Genomic DNA, 16,179 nt, shown 5'->3' with positions numbered 1-16,179 from the left:
CAAATTATTTAGATTTTTTTTATTACTTTTAGACAAATGATTAAAATCAGAGGGACTTCAACGACCAGAAATATAAAGAAATACAAGAAATGAACATGAACAGATGATAACTGTTTTTGAATTTCAGTTGAAATTATTGAATTTATTTCAAGGAATAAAAGAATAATGGATCAAATCATTAAAAAAAATTAATCAGTAAAATGCTTGTTTTTGTAAGGAAAGAAAAGTATTTTAAATTAATGGAGGATTTTAAAAGAACAAACACACTATTGTTCCTCCAGATACGACAAAACTTTTAGACATTTATGGAAACAGTCAAGTTTAAACTTACATAAGCTAATCGTAAATACATTTTTAATATTTGAAGACAAAACAAATATAGGTAAATTTGCTGTTTTTCCCTCATTTCAATAACCATTTTCAATAATTTCCAATGCTCCGTCATCTTAATATTTGTGCTTTGCTGCTATTTTTCAGAATAAATGGCTTAACTGCAGTTTTCCTCAAAAATGCTGGTGTGCGTCTGACTTCGCAGTTTGTATCGCGAGATTGACGTCAGCAGATCCGTTTAATGATTGTGGCGGGAAAAAAAAAATCTACAACGCGCTGTGGCGGGAAAAAAAAAAAAGCAACGTGGTTAAGACAGGACAGGGGGCGCTGTTGTGCGGCGTGTACTACAATGCACCATAAAATCAAATATAAGTGACCGACATAACGGCGGGGGGGGGGGGGATTGTTTACTTAAATGATTATTCTTATCAAATAAATAAAAACAATAATGTGCAGTCAGGCTGCGTGAAGTTTTATAGCAATGTTTATGATGGCGATGCGTTAATACTCGAAGGGGGAGGGAAGAGGAGCGCAGGAAGAAACGAGGGAGGGGGCTACAAGGAGTTAATTACGACGGGGGGAGGATTTACATTACACTATTATATGCACGTTTTTAAGTAATAATGCTTATAACCTAATTTGTTTTAGTTTACATGATTGCTTGATTTTTTTTTTTATTTTAAAAAGGCCCTCAGTGGAATTATAAGGCAGGCTGCAGCATCTCTCCGTGGTGCTTGGATCTCGGCAGGCGTGGAAAGGGAAGAAGTGCGTTGTTGTTGGTTGACACTCGCCGTCATCGTTATCCGGCCTACTGTGAGGCGAAGCCGGGAGCTGGAGTTTGCAGACAGGGGGACTCACCATGGCAGTAAACCTGGACAAGGAGGCTTACTACCGCCGAATCAAGAGGCTATACAGCAACTGGAAGGTGATTGTTACCGATGTGACGCGCGGGTCGGACTCAGGGAGCCTGTTGGACTTCACTATAGTTGTAAAAACCGCCGAACCGCTAAGTTAGCCCGTGGGTTTTTCTATGGCGAGTGTTGGTGTGAATGCGTTTGAGCCCGCGACCCTAACAGCCAGCACGGCACCAGTAGTAGCTACGCTGCCCTGATACCCGCCGCGGAGCCTGATACTCGCAACTTTCTGAAAACTACCCTCTTGTCTTATCTGTCCGTCAGAGCGGCTAGCTACCTCATGTTAGCACAGCAGTCCTCACATTCACCACGTTAGCTAGCCTGCTAGCCGAACTACCTAACCTGTAACGGTGTTACTGCTGCTCCCCTGATAAACCAATCACATTAAAGCTCTATAAATGCAGCAAAATGTCCATATAGGTCTACGGGACATTAAACAAACTGCACATATATTCAGTTCCTGTCGCTTTACATCTCCACTGTTAACAACATGCTAATGTTAGCTGGCTAATTAGCATCTCAATAACGTCAGCATCCCAGCTACACGGCCAGGGACGACTGTGGGGTTTTTCATTTGGTTTTCCTAATGCGGTTTAATGAGTTTTCATTCTTTTACTCCTAGTTTTGTTGTAACATTTAAAAAGTTGCAGCCTTTCGTTGTTTTTCTTTTTCTGACTACCTAAAAGTGAGGGAGAATGTGGCGGGGTGAGCAGAGTGTTCATAGTCTCGAGCGTAGAGTAATTCAGCACTCATTCTGCCCCGGCTGTTGATGCGCACTGCCAGTCAGCTGGCTGAAAATATCCCCATGAATTGTGAAATTGTAATTAAAAAAAAAATAGGAGTTACCCTAACAAAATGTTTGTGTCTACTGTGTTCATAGAATATGGTGAAAATTGCCCTTAGTAGCTATTCAACAACACTTCTCACACTTTTATATTACATTATCGAATTGTAACAGTGCAGTCTCTGTTTGTGAAAGGTTCCCTAATGGGTTTCAATAAAATGGAAAAAGAAATACCAGAAAACTCGTTAAGCCCGGTGGTTGTGGCGCTCAGCAGTCATTCATCCAGCGGTCCGTTGTGTTTTTGAGTTAAAAAATGTTGATAATTATGTGTAAAGTCTTAAAAAATCCAAACATTTGAAAAAAAAAAATACCTCAAATAAGAAAGGCTCAGCCTGTTGGGGGCACAAGTAAAGCCTGGTGGCCTGCCAGGCTTATAATACACTGGAGGAAACCCTGAATACCTTGGCTTGTATTGCTGCTCATCATTGGTGCAATGTTTGGAATATCCCGCATATTTTCCCAAATTCCAACCGGAACATTCAACTTGGACATTCCCACATCCAAGCTATGACTTTAGGCACAAATGAAATGCAGCATCACTCTATAAAGACCAGAACTACATGCATTACACATGTGTATTACAATACACATAATTTTAAGTCGTTGTTTTAACTAAAGCTGTCTTAATAGTTGATTTTTCTGTTTTTATTTAAAGCATTTTATATGAAGTTGTATCATTCGGCTTCGTCATGTTGTGCGTGTGTTCGTGTGCGTTTTCCAGAAAGCGGAGGATGAGTTCGGTAAGGTCGACGCCATTGTGGTTTCCGTGGGAGTCGACGAGGAAATTGTGTACGCCAAGTCCACAGCCATACAGGTGAGTGCTTGTGTGGGTGCAGGCCTCAACAACCAAACCCCGCATGATCCCATCAGCGACATTTAGCAGTACTTAAGAGTCCTGGACACAAACTTTCAATCTGATCTCTAAATTACAGTTTACCTCAAGTCGAAGCTCCGCTCCCGTTTTCTTTAAGCTTCATTTTCATTTACTTAGACTTTGTTGTGCTCGTTTAATCTGATTGTCAGCTGTTTTGTTAATTTTCGTTAGACAGTGGCAGCATTTTCCCATCTGTTTTCACAGATCACACATATAAGTGCTTTATTTTGTTATTTGTTTGTTGCTGCAGACCTGGCTGTTTGGCTACGAGCTGACCGACACCATCATGGTGTTTTGCGAAACCAAAATAATTTTCCTGGCCAGCAAGAAGAAAGTGGATTTCCTCAAGCAGGTGGCCATAACTAAAGGCAACGAGAACGCCAACGGAGTGCCGCCCATCACGCTACTCACCAGAGAAAAGGTAACACGGAGATGTCTGGTTGGTTTATGCCTAATGGGACAAGTATTATTATTTTTTTGTAATTGGCGTTTATTCTTTGATTTGATTGTGAACAGTCTCGGTGTTGTACAGACAGTTGTGATTGCAACTATTGATGTAAATTCATACATCGTTCCCAAATTTTGCACAAAGTCGCATTTTCACCAGCCATCGCAACTTTTCCGAAAAACCTGACCAGGTTGATCGCGCATTTCCTACTTTTCTAACTTCACTTCCTGTTTCGTGATGTTTTTTTGAAAGCCAAAAATGCCAGATGAAAACGTCATGTGTGATGCTGAACGGTAACATTTGCCTTTCTTTTCTTCTTTTATTTTTTCCTTTTTCGCAAAAACCATTTTGAGATGTTAAGTTGAATGGCAGACATGGATTATAATTTTTTTTTTGTGCATTGATCCCTCGCTATGATGATTTTATTTGTATTAAGAGTGCTGTTTTAAGAATGTAGTTGAAAATGTTGTTTGCATTTTAGATATGAACTGTTTTAAAATCATGTCTTTTTTTGGGAAGGTTATTTACAGAAATTTAAACTTTTCTGAAAGACAGTGTTATGGCAAAAGTAATGCCAAAATAAAAAAAAAAATTGAAACTTTTTGAAAATAGTACCACAGAATTAGCCATTTTAGGCCGCAACAATCACAAAGAACGTAAAATAAATTCTGGAGAGATTTCTTTATTCAAAGAAACTACGCACAATAATAAGCTGCTATAATAAGAGTAGACTGTTGAGCTTGAAGTGAACGCCCATTGATTTGTGTGCATTTTATTTTATTTTTTTGTATCCTGCAAATCCTGTGCCGTCACAAACCACCATGTCTCTTGTGCCGCTCCTCTTCCAGAACGAAAGCAACAAGGGTAACTTTGACAAGATGATCGAAGCCATCAAGGGCAGCAAAGAGGGAAAGACGATAGGCGTGTTCAGCAAGGACAAGTTCCCCGGGGAGTACATGAAGAGCTGGAGCAACTCGCTCAGCGCAGAGGGGCTGGACAGGGTGAGGCGGCGTTCGACACGCCGAGTCGTTCACCGAGGAGGGCGAGGCGACGCGTCGCTTGCTCAACGTTTGGGTTTGTGTGGCGCAGGTGGACATCAGCGCTGTGGTCGCCTACACGATGGCGGTGAAGGAGGACGGAGAGCTCAACCTGATGAAGAAGGCGGCGGCCATCACCGGAGAGGTTTACTCCAAGTTCTTCAAGGAGCGGGTCATGGAGATCGTCGACGCAGATGAGGTGAGAAGATGGACGGCGTTGACATCAGTGTGCGTTTTCATTGATCACTCGCTGGCTCTGAATCTTGAATTTGCTTTCTGGAGTGACATTGCCACTTAAGATGCACTGGGCTTTTCCCCGCAGTGTATTATAAGCCTGGTGGGTTGCCAGGCTTATAATACACTGCGGGGAAACCCCTTCTTTCTCAATCCGGAGATTCCACAAATAAAAAATAGCCTGTGCAGAATAAAAGCTCTAGGAAGTTCAACACTTTCCTAATTTGATGCTTCTGGCTTTAAGTTGTTACTCTATCGACACACACACACCTTACACACAGTCTCAGAGTAGTTCCCCTGGACGTTTCTCTTTAATCTTCCGTTTTGCTCTCCTCACCAGAAAGTGCGTCACAGCAAATTAGCCGAGTCTGTGGAGAAAGCTATAGAGGAGAAGAAGTACCTGGGTGGGGCCGACCCGTCCACGGTGGAGATGTGCTACCCTCCCATCATCCAGAGCGGCGGCAACTACAGCCTGAAGTTCAGCGTCGTCAGGTAGACCGTCTTCCCCTCTGCAGGGACTCATTAGTTTCTGCCGTTTTATGCTAGCTAGCGCGACAGAACTAAACTAAAACCACAAACTGAAAGGAGGCGATGGAGTTGAAGGACGTAGTGCACGAATAAGGCCACTAGATGTCACTCCAACCAATTGGATACCTGCCTGTTTTCTTTAGATGATGCCAACTGTTCTTAGCTGAAAGCTAAGATTTGTTTTTATAATTAACTAAACTTCTACAACTTCTAATTCTGTGATGACAGGAAGTGTTCAACCCATCAGTCCTCCCCATTTTATTTTTCTCTTTACCAGCGACAAAAACCACATGCACTTCGGTGCCATCACGTGTGCCATGGGGATCCGCTACAAGTCCTACTGCTCCAACCTGGTGCGCACGCTCATGGTGGACCCCTCTCAGGAGATGCAGGACAACTACAACTTCCTGCTGCAGGTGGAGGAGGAGCTGCTGAAGGAGCTCAAGCACGGTGAGCGTCTGGAAATGCTCCCAGCTTCTCGATCATTACAGCTGAAGCAGTAAAACCGTAAACCGGTGACATCTTTTCCTCCCGCAAGGCATGAAAATCTGCGACGCCTACAACGCCGTCATGGAGTACGTGAAGAAAGAGAAGCCGGACCTCGTGGCGAAGCTGACGAAGAACCTGGGGTAAAGGCAGAGCGGCGCAGCCTCCTCTCAGCGCCGCGTTCATACACCGTCCACACGCTCATCTCTGTGTTTTCTTCCCAGCTTTGCCATGGGCATCGAGTTCAGAGAAGGCTCTCTGGTGTTGAACGCTAAGAACCAGTACAAACTGAAAAAAGGTGAGCACATCAGCTCTACCCTTGGGTTTTACTGCACTGCCTCTTTGCTAACACCTGCTGTCTCCATCAGGCATGGTGCTGAGCATCAGCCTGGGCCTCTCCGACCTGATCAACAAAGACGCCAAGAAGGAGGAGCAGAAGTACGCCTTGTTCCTCGGCGACACAGTTCAAATCAATGAGGTGAGGTCTTTTTAAAAAAAATAAGTGTGGTTGTTTGATCCAGACCGTCACCTGTTCGCTCTCCGTTAATCAGGACGTCTGTGAATCCTTAAATTGTTCCTTGTTTAGTCTGCTTTAATTGAACTCTGGTTCGATTGCCTAGAAAGTCCGGTTCGTTTGGATAGGCGTGAACGCGTAATAAAAAAACTCCCAAAAAAGCGAACTCTGCCTCTGTTTCGGTTCGGTTGAAGTGAACTCTGGTGCGGTTCGAATGCGAATGCCAAGCAGACCAGAGATCGCTCCAAAACCAGGAAGCGGACTATAGCGCAGGGAATCCTGGCTCCTTTTTACAGCTCTAGAGAAAGCGGTTCTTTTCAACATTTCATAGAACTTCCTTAATGTGAATGTTTTGAAGTCGTTGCTGCTGCGTGAAGTTGTCATGAGTTTTTCTGTTTGATTTGAACCTGGGCGTTTTGTCTGGCAGGAAGAGGCCGCCACGATACTCACTCCTGTCAAGAAAAAGATCAAGAACGTGGCCATCTTCTTGAAGGCAGGTTTTCTCTTCGTCTCAATCTTTTTCTTTATTCTGAGCAAGGAAAACGGATCACCAGTAGCCTTATCAATCGTTTTTGCTTTTGTTAGAATGACGATGAAGAAGACGAGGAGGAGGAAGGCGATGACGCCGAGGAGCTGCTGGGGAAGGGAGCCCGGAGCGCCGCCCTGCTGGCAGACAGAACCAGAGTGAGTGCGGTCCTCTGTGTTGTTCCTCACCTGACTGCTGATTTAGTGTTTGCGCTGTCCTGATGGTGTGAATGTCTCTGTACTCTATCAGCTACTTGGGAAGGTAAGTATTCAGAGTTTTATCCTAAAATCTCATCAGCTGAACCGATTCAGTGATATATATATATATTTAAAAAAAACCCTGCTGATGGGAAAGACTGCCATTTTGATTTCAACAACTTTTACTTGGTTTTTGTGTTTCCAAGTGTTTTTTTTTTCTCCACCACATATCTCGATACAAGTCTGTTTTCTGCATGTATGTTGTGCTCATCATCTTAAAAATAATAATTTGGTTCCTTTAAGTAATGATTTTGTTTTTCTGTGTTATTTTGCAAATGGAACGTAGAACGAGATGACGGCGGAGGAGAAGAGGCGCGCTCACCAGAAGGAGCTGGCCAACAACCTGAACGAGGAGGCCAAGCGGCGCCTGACGGAGCAGAAAGGAGAGCAGCACATCCAGAAGTGAGTGTTGGGAGTTTTGGAAACGTTTCTTCCTCTCATAAATGTACCTAGTTTGCCTTCAGATCAATTAGTCAACTTCGATTAATCAAATTTTATTTGATTAATTGATTTAATCAAATTAACATTTGATAAGTGTTATCAATTAATCATAAATACTAGATAAATCAAAAATCTGTTGTATATCATTAACATGCATCAAATGAACATTTGACTAATCAATGTTATCAATTAATCGAAAGAATTCAAATAATCATGATTAATTAAAAAAATTATCCATCATTAACATTTGATTAAACAGTGTTATTGATTAATCAAAAGTAATCAATTAATCGTGATTAATCAAAATCTATGTTATTGATCATTAGCATGTATCAAATTAACATTTGATTAATCCATGTTATTGATGAATGAAAATTAGATTTTTTTTTTTTTTTTCAAGATTAAATTTTTAGAAAATCAGGATTTTTATTTTATTTTTTCCACTAATTCACTCTGCCGGTTTGCAGAGTTCAGAGTGAGCCAAAGTGTGGAGATAAGAACAATGTTGAAAAGTTAGATTCCTCAGCTTGGCGATTTTTGAAAAGTTCTTGAATGTCACTGTGGGAAATGTGTGCGAAGCCTGAACCGTCCCTCCATTTCCTCCCAGAGCCAGAAAATCAAACGTGTCGTACAAGAACGTCTCTCAGATGCCCAAAGAGAAGGAAATCAGGGAAATGAAGATTCACATCGACAAGAAATACGAGACGGTTATCATGCCCGTTTTTGGCATCGCCACGCCGTTTCACATCGCAACCATTAAGGTAAGCCCCGTACTTTAAAATTCAGACTCCAGCAATTTTTAAAGTAAAATGAATCACTTTAATCATGCATTTGTGTCTGCTTTTTTTTAATGTTTCAGAACATTAGCATGTCTGTAGAGGGCGACTACACCTACCTGAGAATCAACTTCTACGTCCCCGGCAGCTCTCTGGGACGACAGGAGGGAAACATCTTCCCCAATCCCGACGCCACGTTTGTCAAAGAAATGTGAGTATTTCTACAGAAACATAATGCTCTACTGTCTGCTGCAACTGATGATTATTTTAGTAATCAATTATTCAGACGATTAATCGATTAATCGGATAAAATAAAATTGGCACATTCTGCAAATTTTTCATTTAACCACCTAGGAAATACATTACAAATGTAGATAAACAATAAACGACAATAAACAGTTTATTTTTTTCAAAAAATATAACATTTTATCGCATGTTGTTGCCTGAAATATGACAAGATTCCCTTTGGGAATTTGGACCAGGTGAAGTTAAAATATTTACAGACATAAAAATGTCTCTTAAATTTAAGATAGTTATATTTGTCTTAAATGTATACATATATTTTGTACAGTTTTGACTTAATTCCTGCTTCTTTTTTTTTTTACCAAATGATTGTTGTTTGAGTCTGTGTACTCCAGTTAACGATTAATCGATGAGTCCAGTAATTGATTCATCACGATGAATCAATTAATCCAGGAGTGAAACCTGCTGTTTTTCTAAATTTGTATAAAGTGGATTTTTCTCATGTCGATGACCTTGCTCGCCCCTCTCTCCCCTCTGTCAGCACGTACCGGGCGTCCAACCTGAAGGCCCCCGGCGACACGTCGGTGCCGTCCACCAACCTGCAGAACGCCTTCCGGATCATCAAGGAGGTCCAGAAGCGCTACAAGACACGGGAGGCCGAGGAGAAGGAGAAGGAGGGCATCGTGAAGCAGGACTCGCTGGTCATCAACCTGAACCGCAGCAACCCCAAGCTCAAAGACCTCTACATCCGGCCCAACATCGCCCAGAAGAGGATGCAGGGCTCGCTGGAGGCGCACACCAACGGTAGGGAGGGCGGAAGCGTTGCGGCAACGAGGTTCACGGAAGCCGGACGGGACGACGCTGAGTTCTGTCGGTTGTTCTTTTCCCCTCAGGTTTCCGTTTCACGTCGGTACGCGGCGATAAAGTGGACATTCTTTACAACAACATTAAACACGCCATCTTCCAGCCGTGTGACGGGGAGATGATCATCGTCCTACACTTCCACCTAAAGGTACACTTACTAACTCCTAAAGTAAAACCTAATGAGTTGGCAGAAGTACTCAACGCTATTTTGGCCGATATGATTTATTTAATTATTTATTTTTGACTGAAATGTTGCTAAAAATTGTAACAAAGTTGCTAAGTGTGCTACGTTTGGGTGATTTCTGGGCCTTTTCAAAGTAAGATGAGGTCGATTTCTCATGTGAGTATCGGCTGTTTGCAGATCACCCAAAATGAAGAAAATGGGTCCAATTTTTTTCCGGGAAATAAAAAAAGTAGTTCAACTTTTTATGTTTTTTGTGCGAAGCATGTTATTCAATGTAGATCCAGAACATAAAATGGATTCTGCACGTTTCTTGTATAGTTTTCGAATTCTTTAAGGCTCTGTTGAACACATTTATCCTCGGGTTTTAAGGACTGGAGTCGAGTTGCTTTCTTTCAAACACTTGCTGATATTTTTCTAAGTTTAATAAATTAGATAAAACCCGATTTGTGTGCAGGTAAGTCGGCTTTTTAGTAAAAGTTTTTGGATAGACATGGTTCTGTTATTATAAAAGCTTGGTTATAAAAAGGCAAATACTTTGTGTTGAACATAAGATTTTCCAAAAATAGAGGGCAGTCGGAGTTTGAATACTTTTCTCTGTTTCCTCTTCCTCTTTTTGTCCCTTTGCCAAAAACCTGTTGGTTTCTCTTCCACGCATTCTTTAATTCTATCTCAAAGTGGTCGCTAATTAGCCAACTCCAACCAACGTCTGACCTTCGACCTTTTGGCTTGTCCCCTAGAACGCCATCATGTTCGGCAAGAGGCGCCACACGGACGTGCAGTTCTACACCGAGGTCGGGGAGATCACCACGGACCTGGGCAAACACCAACACATGCACGACAGGGACGACCTGTACGCCGAGCAGATGGAGCGCGAGATGAGGCACAAGCTCAAGTCGGCGTTCAAGAACTTCATCGAGAAGGTGGAGACGCTGACGAAGGAGGAGCTGGAGTTCGAGGTTCCCTTCAGGGACCTGGGGTACGGAAACGGGGATCCGTGAACTGAAAGGAAATGAATGTGGCCTGAAAACAAGGAGGTGTGCTAACAGATGTTTGTCCTCAGGTTCCAGGGCGCCCCCTACAGGAGTACTTGCTTATTACAGCCAACATCCAGTTCCCTCATCAACGTTACAGAATGGGTGAGAACACTGAAAGTTTTGAGATGTAATTCTCATCTTCTTAAGGGGGCAGTATCATGTAAAATCAACTTTTACTCAATTTCAAGGCCATAACTAGGAAGTCCTATTTCATTCAAGTCATAAATGTGCAGCATTTTTCAAACAGCTGAAGCTAACTTGGTTACTTCAGTTGATTGTGCTATAAAATGGCGCTATGTGGCTGAAAAAGACATAATACCCCTTTAAAAAATATTCGGCACAGTTTTGTTTTGAGTCTAAATCTCGCTGCTTTTAGCCGCCATTCGTGGTGACTCTCGACGAGGTGGAGTTGGTCCATTTCGAGCGCGTTCAGTTCCACCTCAAGAACTTCGACGTCGTCATCGTCTACAAGGACTACAGCAAAAAGGTCACCATGATCAACGCAGTGCCTGTCAACTCCCTGGACCCGATCAAGGAGTGGCTCAAGTACGAGACAGTTCAGTTGACTACAGGATTTTGTTTTTCCACTTTTTCACTCATTTATTTTGAATGTTTATTTTGTGTGTTTGTTTTGTTTTTCAGCTCATGTGACATCAAGTACACAGAAGGAGTCCAGTCTTTGAACTGGACCAAGATCATGAAGACCATCGTTGACGATCCAGAGGGTTTCTTCGAGCAGGGAGGCTGGTCGTTCTTAGACCCAGAGAGCGAGGTGAGCTTTAGTTGCTTACATGATTAAAACAAACTGGATTCACTTTAGTTCTTAGATTCAGACTTACTTTATTATAATTGCACAAAGGCACAGCAGTAGCTGCGTTTCCGTTGACTGTATAATTGCGCAATTTGACTTAAGTAAATTCGTTTTACGCCAATTAGGAAAAAGCTTGGATGAAGTGTTGGCTGTATCAAAATTGGTTTATTTTGCAAAACCTCAATGGAAATGCTTTGTTTCTACATCACACGAGTCATATAATCAATAACCGAATGTTACTACTGGCAGAAACGACAAAGAAAATGACGACAGGAAGTGGTTGGAGGATCATGTTTTTGTTTTTTTATGACTTATCTTGTGAGCAAACTTGTGATTTTAATTTTGTTTCTTATTTTATGAAAACACCTCAATTGCAAAACTGTGTTTTTTTCCCCCTGACATTAGCAGAATATCAACAAAGGTTTTACACTAATTTGTAATGGAAACACTGCTGTTCTAAAATAACTACAATAACCATTATTCAAGTCATAAAATATTGCAAAGTATAAGAGGCAACAATCAAAATAATACTGAACTGTTCAGACTTTTTGGGAGAAAATTCTAGTAGCTTCCTTTGGGTTGTATTGACTTCATCCACACATCTTCCTTGTTGTTTTAGGGAAGCGGCGCAGAGGAAGACTCGGAGTCCGAGATGGAGGACGAAACGTTCAACCCGTCTGCCGACGAGGAGGAGGAGGAGGAGGAAGACAGCGACGAAGACTACAGCTCGGAGACGGAAGACTCTGGTACGATACTCCTGCTCCACGTTTTGGCCAAGACTTGTCTCGCCACTCTAAGGCGCTGGCTGAACTCAACTTCCTGTCTGGGTGCAGATTACAGCGCTTCGCTGGGCAGCGAGGAGGAGAGCGGCAAAGACTGGGACGAGCTGGAGGAGGAGGCCAGGAAAGGTTCGTGTCTGCACATGGTTTCCATGGAGACCACGCTGCAAAAACACAAAATTTTACCAAGTAATTTTGGTCCAGTATATGTTTGACTGGCAGATTATTCCACTTATTCCTACTTTAAAGGTGAAATAATCTGTAGCTATAGCTTTTTGATCAATATTTGTTTTTTTAAATGATTAAAACAAGCCCCTATATTTTGCTGAAAAGTTGCTTTTAAGTTAGTTTTTTTTTTTTTCTGGTGTACTAAGATATTTGCACTAGAAACTAGACCAATATTACTTGGTGAGGTTTTGTGTTTGTGCAGTGTAGCTGCTATTGTTTGTTTATCTTTAGTACAAGTTACAGTCTTCGGATATTTCCCTGACTTCCTGCGCTGTAATGACAGCAAAGATCAAAATCCTTTGACTTTTTACAACTTCTTTTGAACTTCAGGTAAATCAGATCTGTTTTCCAAATGAAGACTGTTTATAGAGATGCACCAAGATAGACTGTTGACCACAATCAGCCAGTTTTCACCTTGATCTGCTGGTTGGAAACTCAAAAATGGGCTCTGGTCACACTCTTCGGTGCGGTCACCCATACCGAGTAAAGATTCTCTTACAGAATCAGAAAGATCAAATGTTTGCGAACAGCTGAGGCTGAAAATCGACAACGATTTCTGACCAATGCAGGATTGAAACACATTGGTTGTTCTTGTAGCAAGATTACAAACCGTTGTCTGGGCTGAATGGTTAAAGAAAAATAATTTGCGCCGTAATCCTGCGACAATCCTGCTTCACATGGGTTCCCCCATCAGCCCAGTGCCTTGGCCTTTGACCCCAAGCTGCAGCTGATGGCCATTGGCACAAAGTCACAAAGCCATTAAAATGTATCCTTTATCGCTGGTGAGCTTCTGTTTCTGTTTACCTTTTTTTTTTTCCTTTTCTTTTTTGATTGTCGTTACTCCTCAGCTGAAACCTTCCAAGGTGCAAAAGTATTCAGGCCATTTTTTTAATACGTTTTTGTCATTTGAATGTGGTAAACCATCACAATGTGGGGTATTATTGTGAAGTGGAATGACGGTGTCAACATTTTATTACGTCTGCAAGGCTTATTGACTAAGTGTCTTTCAGCTTTACACAACTGAAAAGCCAGTTGTGTTGCGACTGTTTTTAACCCTCCGCAGTCGTCTGGGTAATCGGTTTCTCCTTCCGCTCTGCAGCTGACAAAGAGAGCCACTATGAAGACGAGGACACTTCCAACAGGAAGAGGAAGGCACGCCCAGTGGCCCCTCCCAGTAAAAAGAAGCGGCGGTCCTAAACTGACTCACACACACACACACACTGCCAAACCCATTTTACCATCCCGCCTTTTTCCTTTTATCCCTTCTGTGGCTTTTTTTTTTTTTTTTTTTTTCCCAAAATCACACACACACACATTTTCAGACAAACAATCTGTACATAGATGTAGAAGGTCTCCCCCCATTTTTCTTCGTCCCTTTTTTGGGGGGTTTGTGAAGTTTCTCGTGACGACAGAAGAACCAGCAGTCACACTTCATTCAACAGCTTTTCATCATGTTCATTCCCAACTTACTCTGTTCTTCAGCCAGCTACTATTTTTGGTTTTTTTTGTGTGTGTGTGTGTGTTCATGGGTTTTTATTGCAAGTTGTTTTCTGTTTAAGATAATACTGGTTTCTTAATATGACGGATAATAAAAGACGGCCTGCCATCGCCTCCGCAAAGTGTTTTTATATAAAACTGAGAAACCTGTGATTCTTCATCTCAACTATTTTTTTTTTTCCCTTTTTCTTCTCTATTAAAATGTGATGACAAACAAGAGCATTCACCTTTCCTGATTGTTTTTGTTTTTCTAATGGACTTTGTAAAGCCCATTGGAACACACACACACACACACACACACACACCATCCTCCTCACACTTGTCCTACGTTTCCCTTTTTGTTGTATCACAATAGATGTACTGTTGATTCTGAAAATCTGTTTTTTGTTTTTGTAATAAAATTAAAAGAAAGTAGTTTGTTTCCATTGGGGATTTCTTCAGATTTTAAGTTATATAAATAGGGTGAAGAGGTATTGAGTTGGCGATGGTGGATGAGGGAACTAGATTTGAGTCTATTTCTAGTTAAGGTGAGGCTGATGGATGAGGTCAAGCAGGAAACGTCTGCCAGGAAGAGGGACGTGAATTATGACGTTTGCAGATGATACTGTGATGTATTTTGAGCCCGGATTATTGAATGTGTGTGCTTGACTGAAAGATGGTGAAGGTAGCAACGATAGAATACGTGTGAATATGTGGGAACAAGTGGAACAGCATATCATCTGCATAGAGATGGATGTAGCTGCCTCGGGATTAAAACATGGAGTGGAGACGGGTTTCAATACAGCGGCAGAATAGAAAAATAAATCACTGTTAGTATAATAATACAGGAAGCTTAAAAATATTAAAACAAGATGTACAAATTTGGGGAAAATTACTGAAAGTACAAGACAACCATTTCTGGTTGCCATGTTTTACGTCCAGGTGCTCTTGTAGGTCAGGTTCTTTATAACACAGCAGGGTCATTTTATTGTTTAAATATATTTACTCACATTTAAAGAACTGCGTCTGGATGTTTTTGCTTATTTTAATTGTACGGAGATTTGAAACTTGGGTGTTGAAGGGAGATACAAAGACGAAAGAGGCCCACAGTCCACAACTTCTTGATTTTTTTCCCCCACTCGTTAATTACTGCACAGGTTCCAATGTCTTCCTGTGAGAGTCCTTGACTTTTTGAGCAAACCAGACTATATTTTAAAAATATAATTCTGGTGAGAATCACATCTTGTTACAAGTGGAAACTCAAGACTATTGCAGTGAAAAAAAACCAACTACATTTTACATGTTTTTCTTGAACCAAGAAACTCAAGCTCACATTTTGGCCCTAATGACCAGAATCATCTGTTTCATCTTAAACGTGAAACTGGTGTAAACACCACAAAATGTGAGGGGGTTCAAAGGTCACGAGTATTTCTGCAAGACATTACGAGTGAAATGAATCATTCATGCTGTGCAGACACCTAAAGTCCAGAGGGTGTACAGAATAAACCACTTACACACGCTGCTGTGTACATCAGTTTCATTTGATGGGAAACTCATTTGAAATAAAGAAGCCGAGTTTCTTCTTCTGTGAAACAGTGCGGCACCGTTTGTTCACCTGCTGTGAGAAAATGTTTGTTATGTTTCCATGCACTTGCAGCCTGTGGTTTCACTGGAGGTTGTTCAAGAGTTCCAGAAAACAAAAGGACATCCTGGATACTTTTTAGAAAAATGTATGAACGCATATTAGTGAAATGATTATATGTGTGTGCACGTCAACATACTGTACAGCCTCTGAGCTGATTCAATTTGTTGTACTGTTATTACCTTTTCTCGTCTAGTTTCATTTTCACAGCCGACGTTTATTAGTCGGCTCTCGTGTTGTAATAACTATCAGGTGCAACGACTTCCTGCTGCAAGATTTACTGACGGCAGCGATTGTGAAATATTTGATTTACAGCATTTACAGGAAATGGACAACGCTTCTTTTCCAGCACGGGTTACATATTTAGCAATAGTTTGAGAGTCACTGGGTTTGGTTTACTGTAAGTCAAACGTGCAGCTTAATTCAGATGAGACAAATTCTTCAAATTTAATCTTGGATCAGGTTTTGTGTAATAAAAAAAATTTAAAAAATGGATGTCGCTGTGACCAAAACCGCAAAAGCACAAAATGACAAAGGAGAAAACAAACCAACGTGAATAAAATGGAGATTTCTTTGCTATAGAGGCTCAAACCTGCCGCAACTGAAAATAAGTTTCCTCTGAAATGACGTCCTACAGCCTTTTTTCTATTATTAATACTTCGCTGTTACTGATCACTTCCACACCAAAGAGTGTTGTTGTTCAGGGACC

General features: G+C 41.4%; 1 protein-coding gene across 1 annotated transcript; it reads left to right on the top strand.

The window, feature by feature from the left end:
- Positions 1-891: 891 nt before the first annotated feature.
- Positions 892-14,263, top strand: supt16h (SPT16 homolog, facilitates chromatin remodeling subunit). Its single transcript, XM_005809192.2, has 24 exons — positions 892-1,255; positions 2,810-2,902; positions 3,213-3,383; positions 4,259-4,411; positions 4,500-4,646; positions 5,022-5,173; positions 5,487-5,659; positions 5,748-5,838; positions 5,920-5,993; positions 6,064-6,173; positions 6,637-6,702; positions 6,795-6,893; positions 7,279-7,394; positions 8,041-8,194; positions 8,293-8,420; positions 8,994-9,256; positions 9,346-9,464; positions 10,238-10,476; positions 10,561-10,636; positions 10,911-11,080; positions 11,177-11,306; positions 11,965-12,091; positions 12,179-12,253; positions 13,452-14,263. Exons 1-24 carry the CDS (start codon positions 1,190-1,192, stop codon positions 13,547-13,549), a joined length of 3,090 nt encoding a protein of 1,029 aa, XP_005809249.1. The 5' UTR covers positions 892-1,189; the 3' UTR covers positions 13,550-14,263.
- The last annotated feature ends 1,916 nt before the right edge of the window (positions 14,264-16,179 follow it).

Source organism: Xiphophorus maculatus, chromosome 14 (assembly GCF_002775205.1).
Source record: "Xiphophorus maculatus strain JP 163 A chromosome 14, X_maculatus-5.0-male, whole genome shotgun sequence".
Classification (NCBI taxonomy): Eukaryota; Metazoa; Chordata; class Actinopteri; order Cyprinodontiformes; family Poeciliidae; genus Xiphophorus; species Xiphophorus maculatus.
This window is presented reverse-complemented; position numbering and strand designations above follow the sequence as displayed.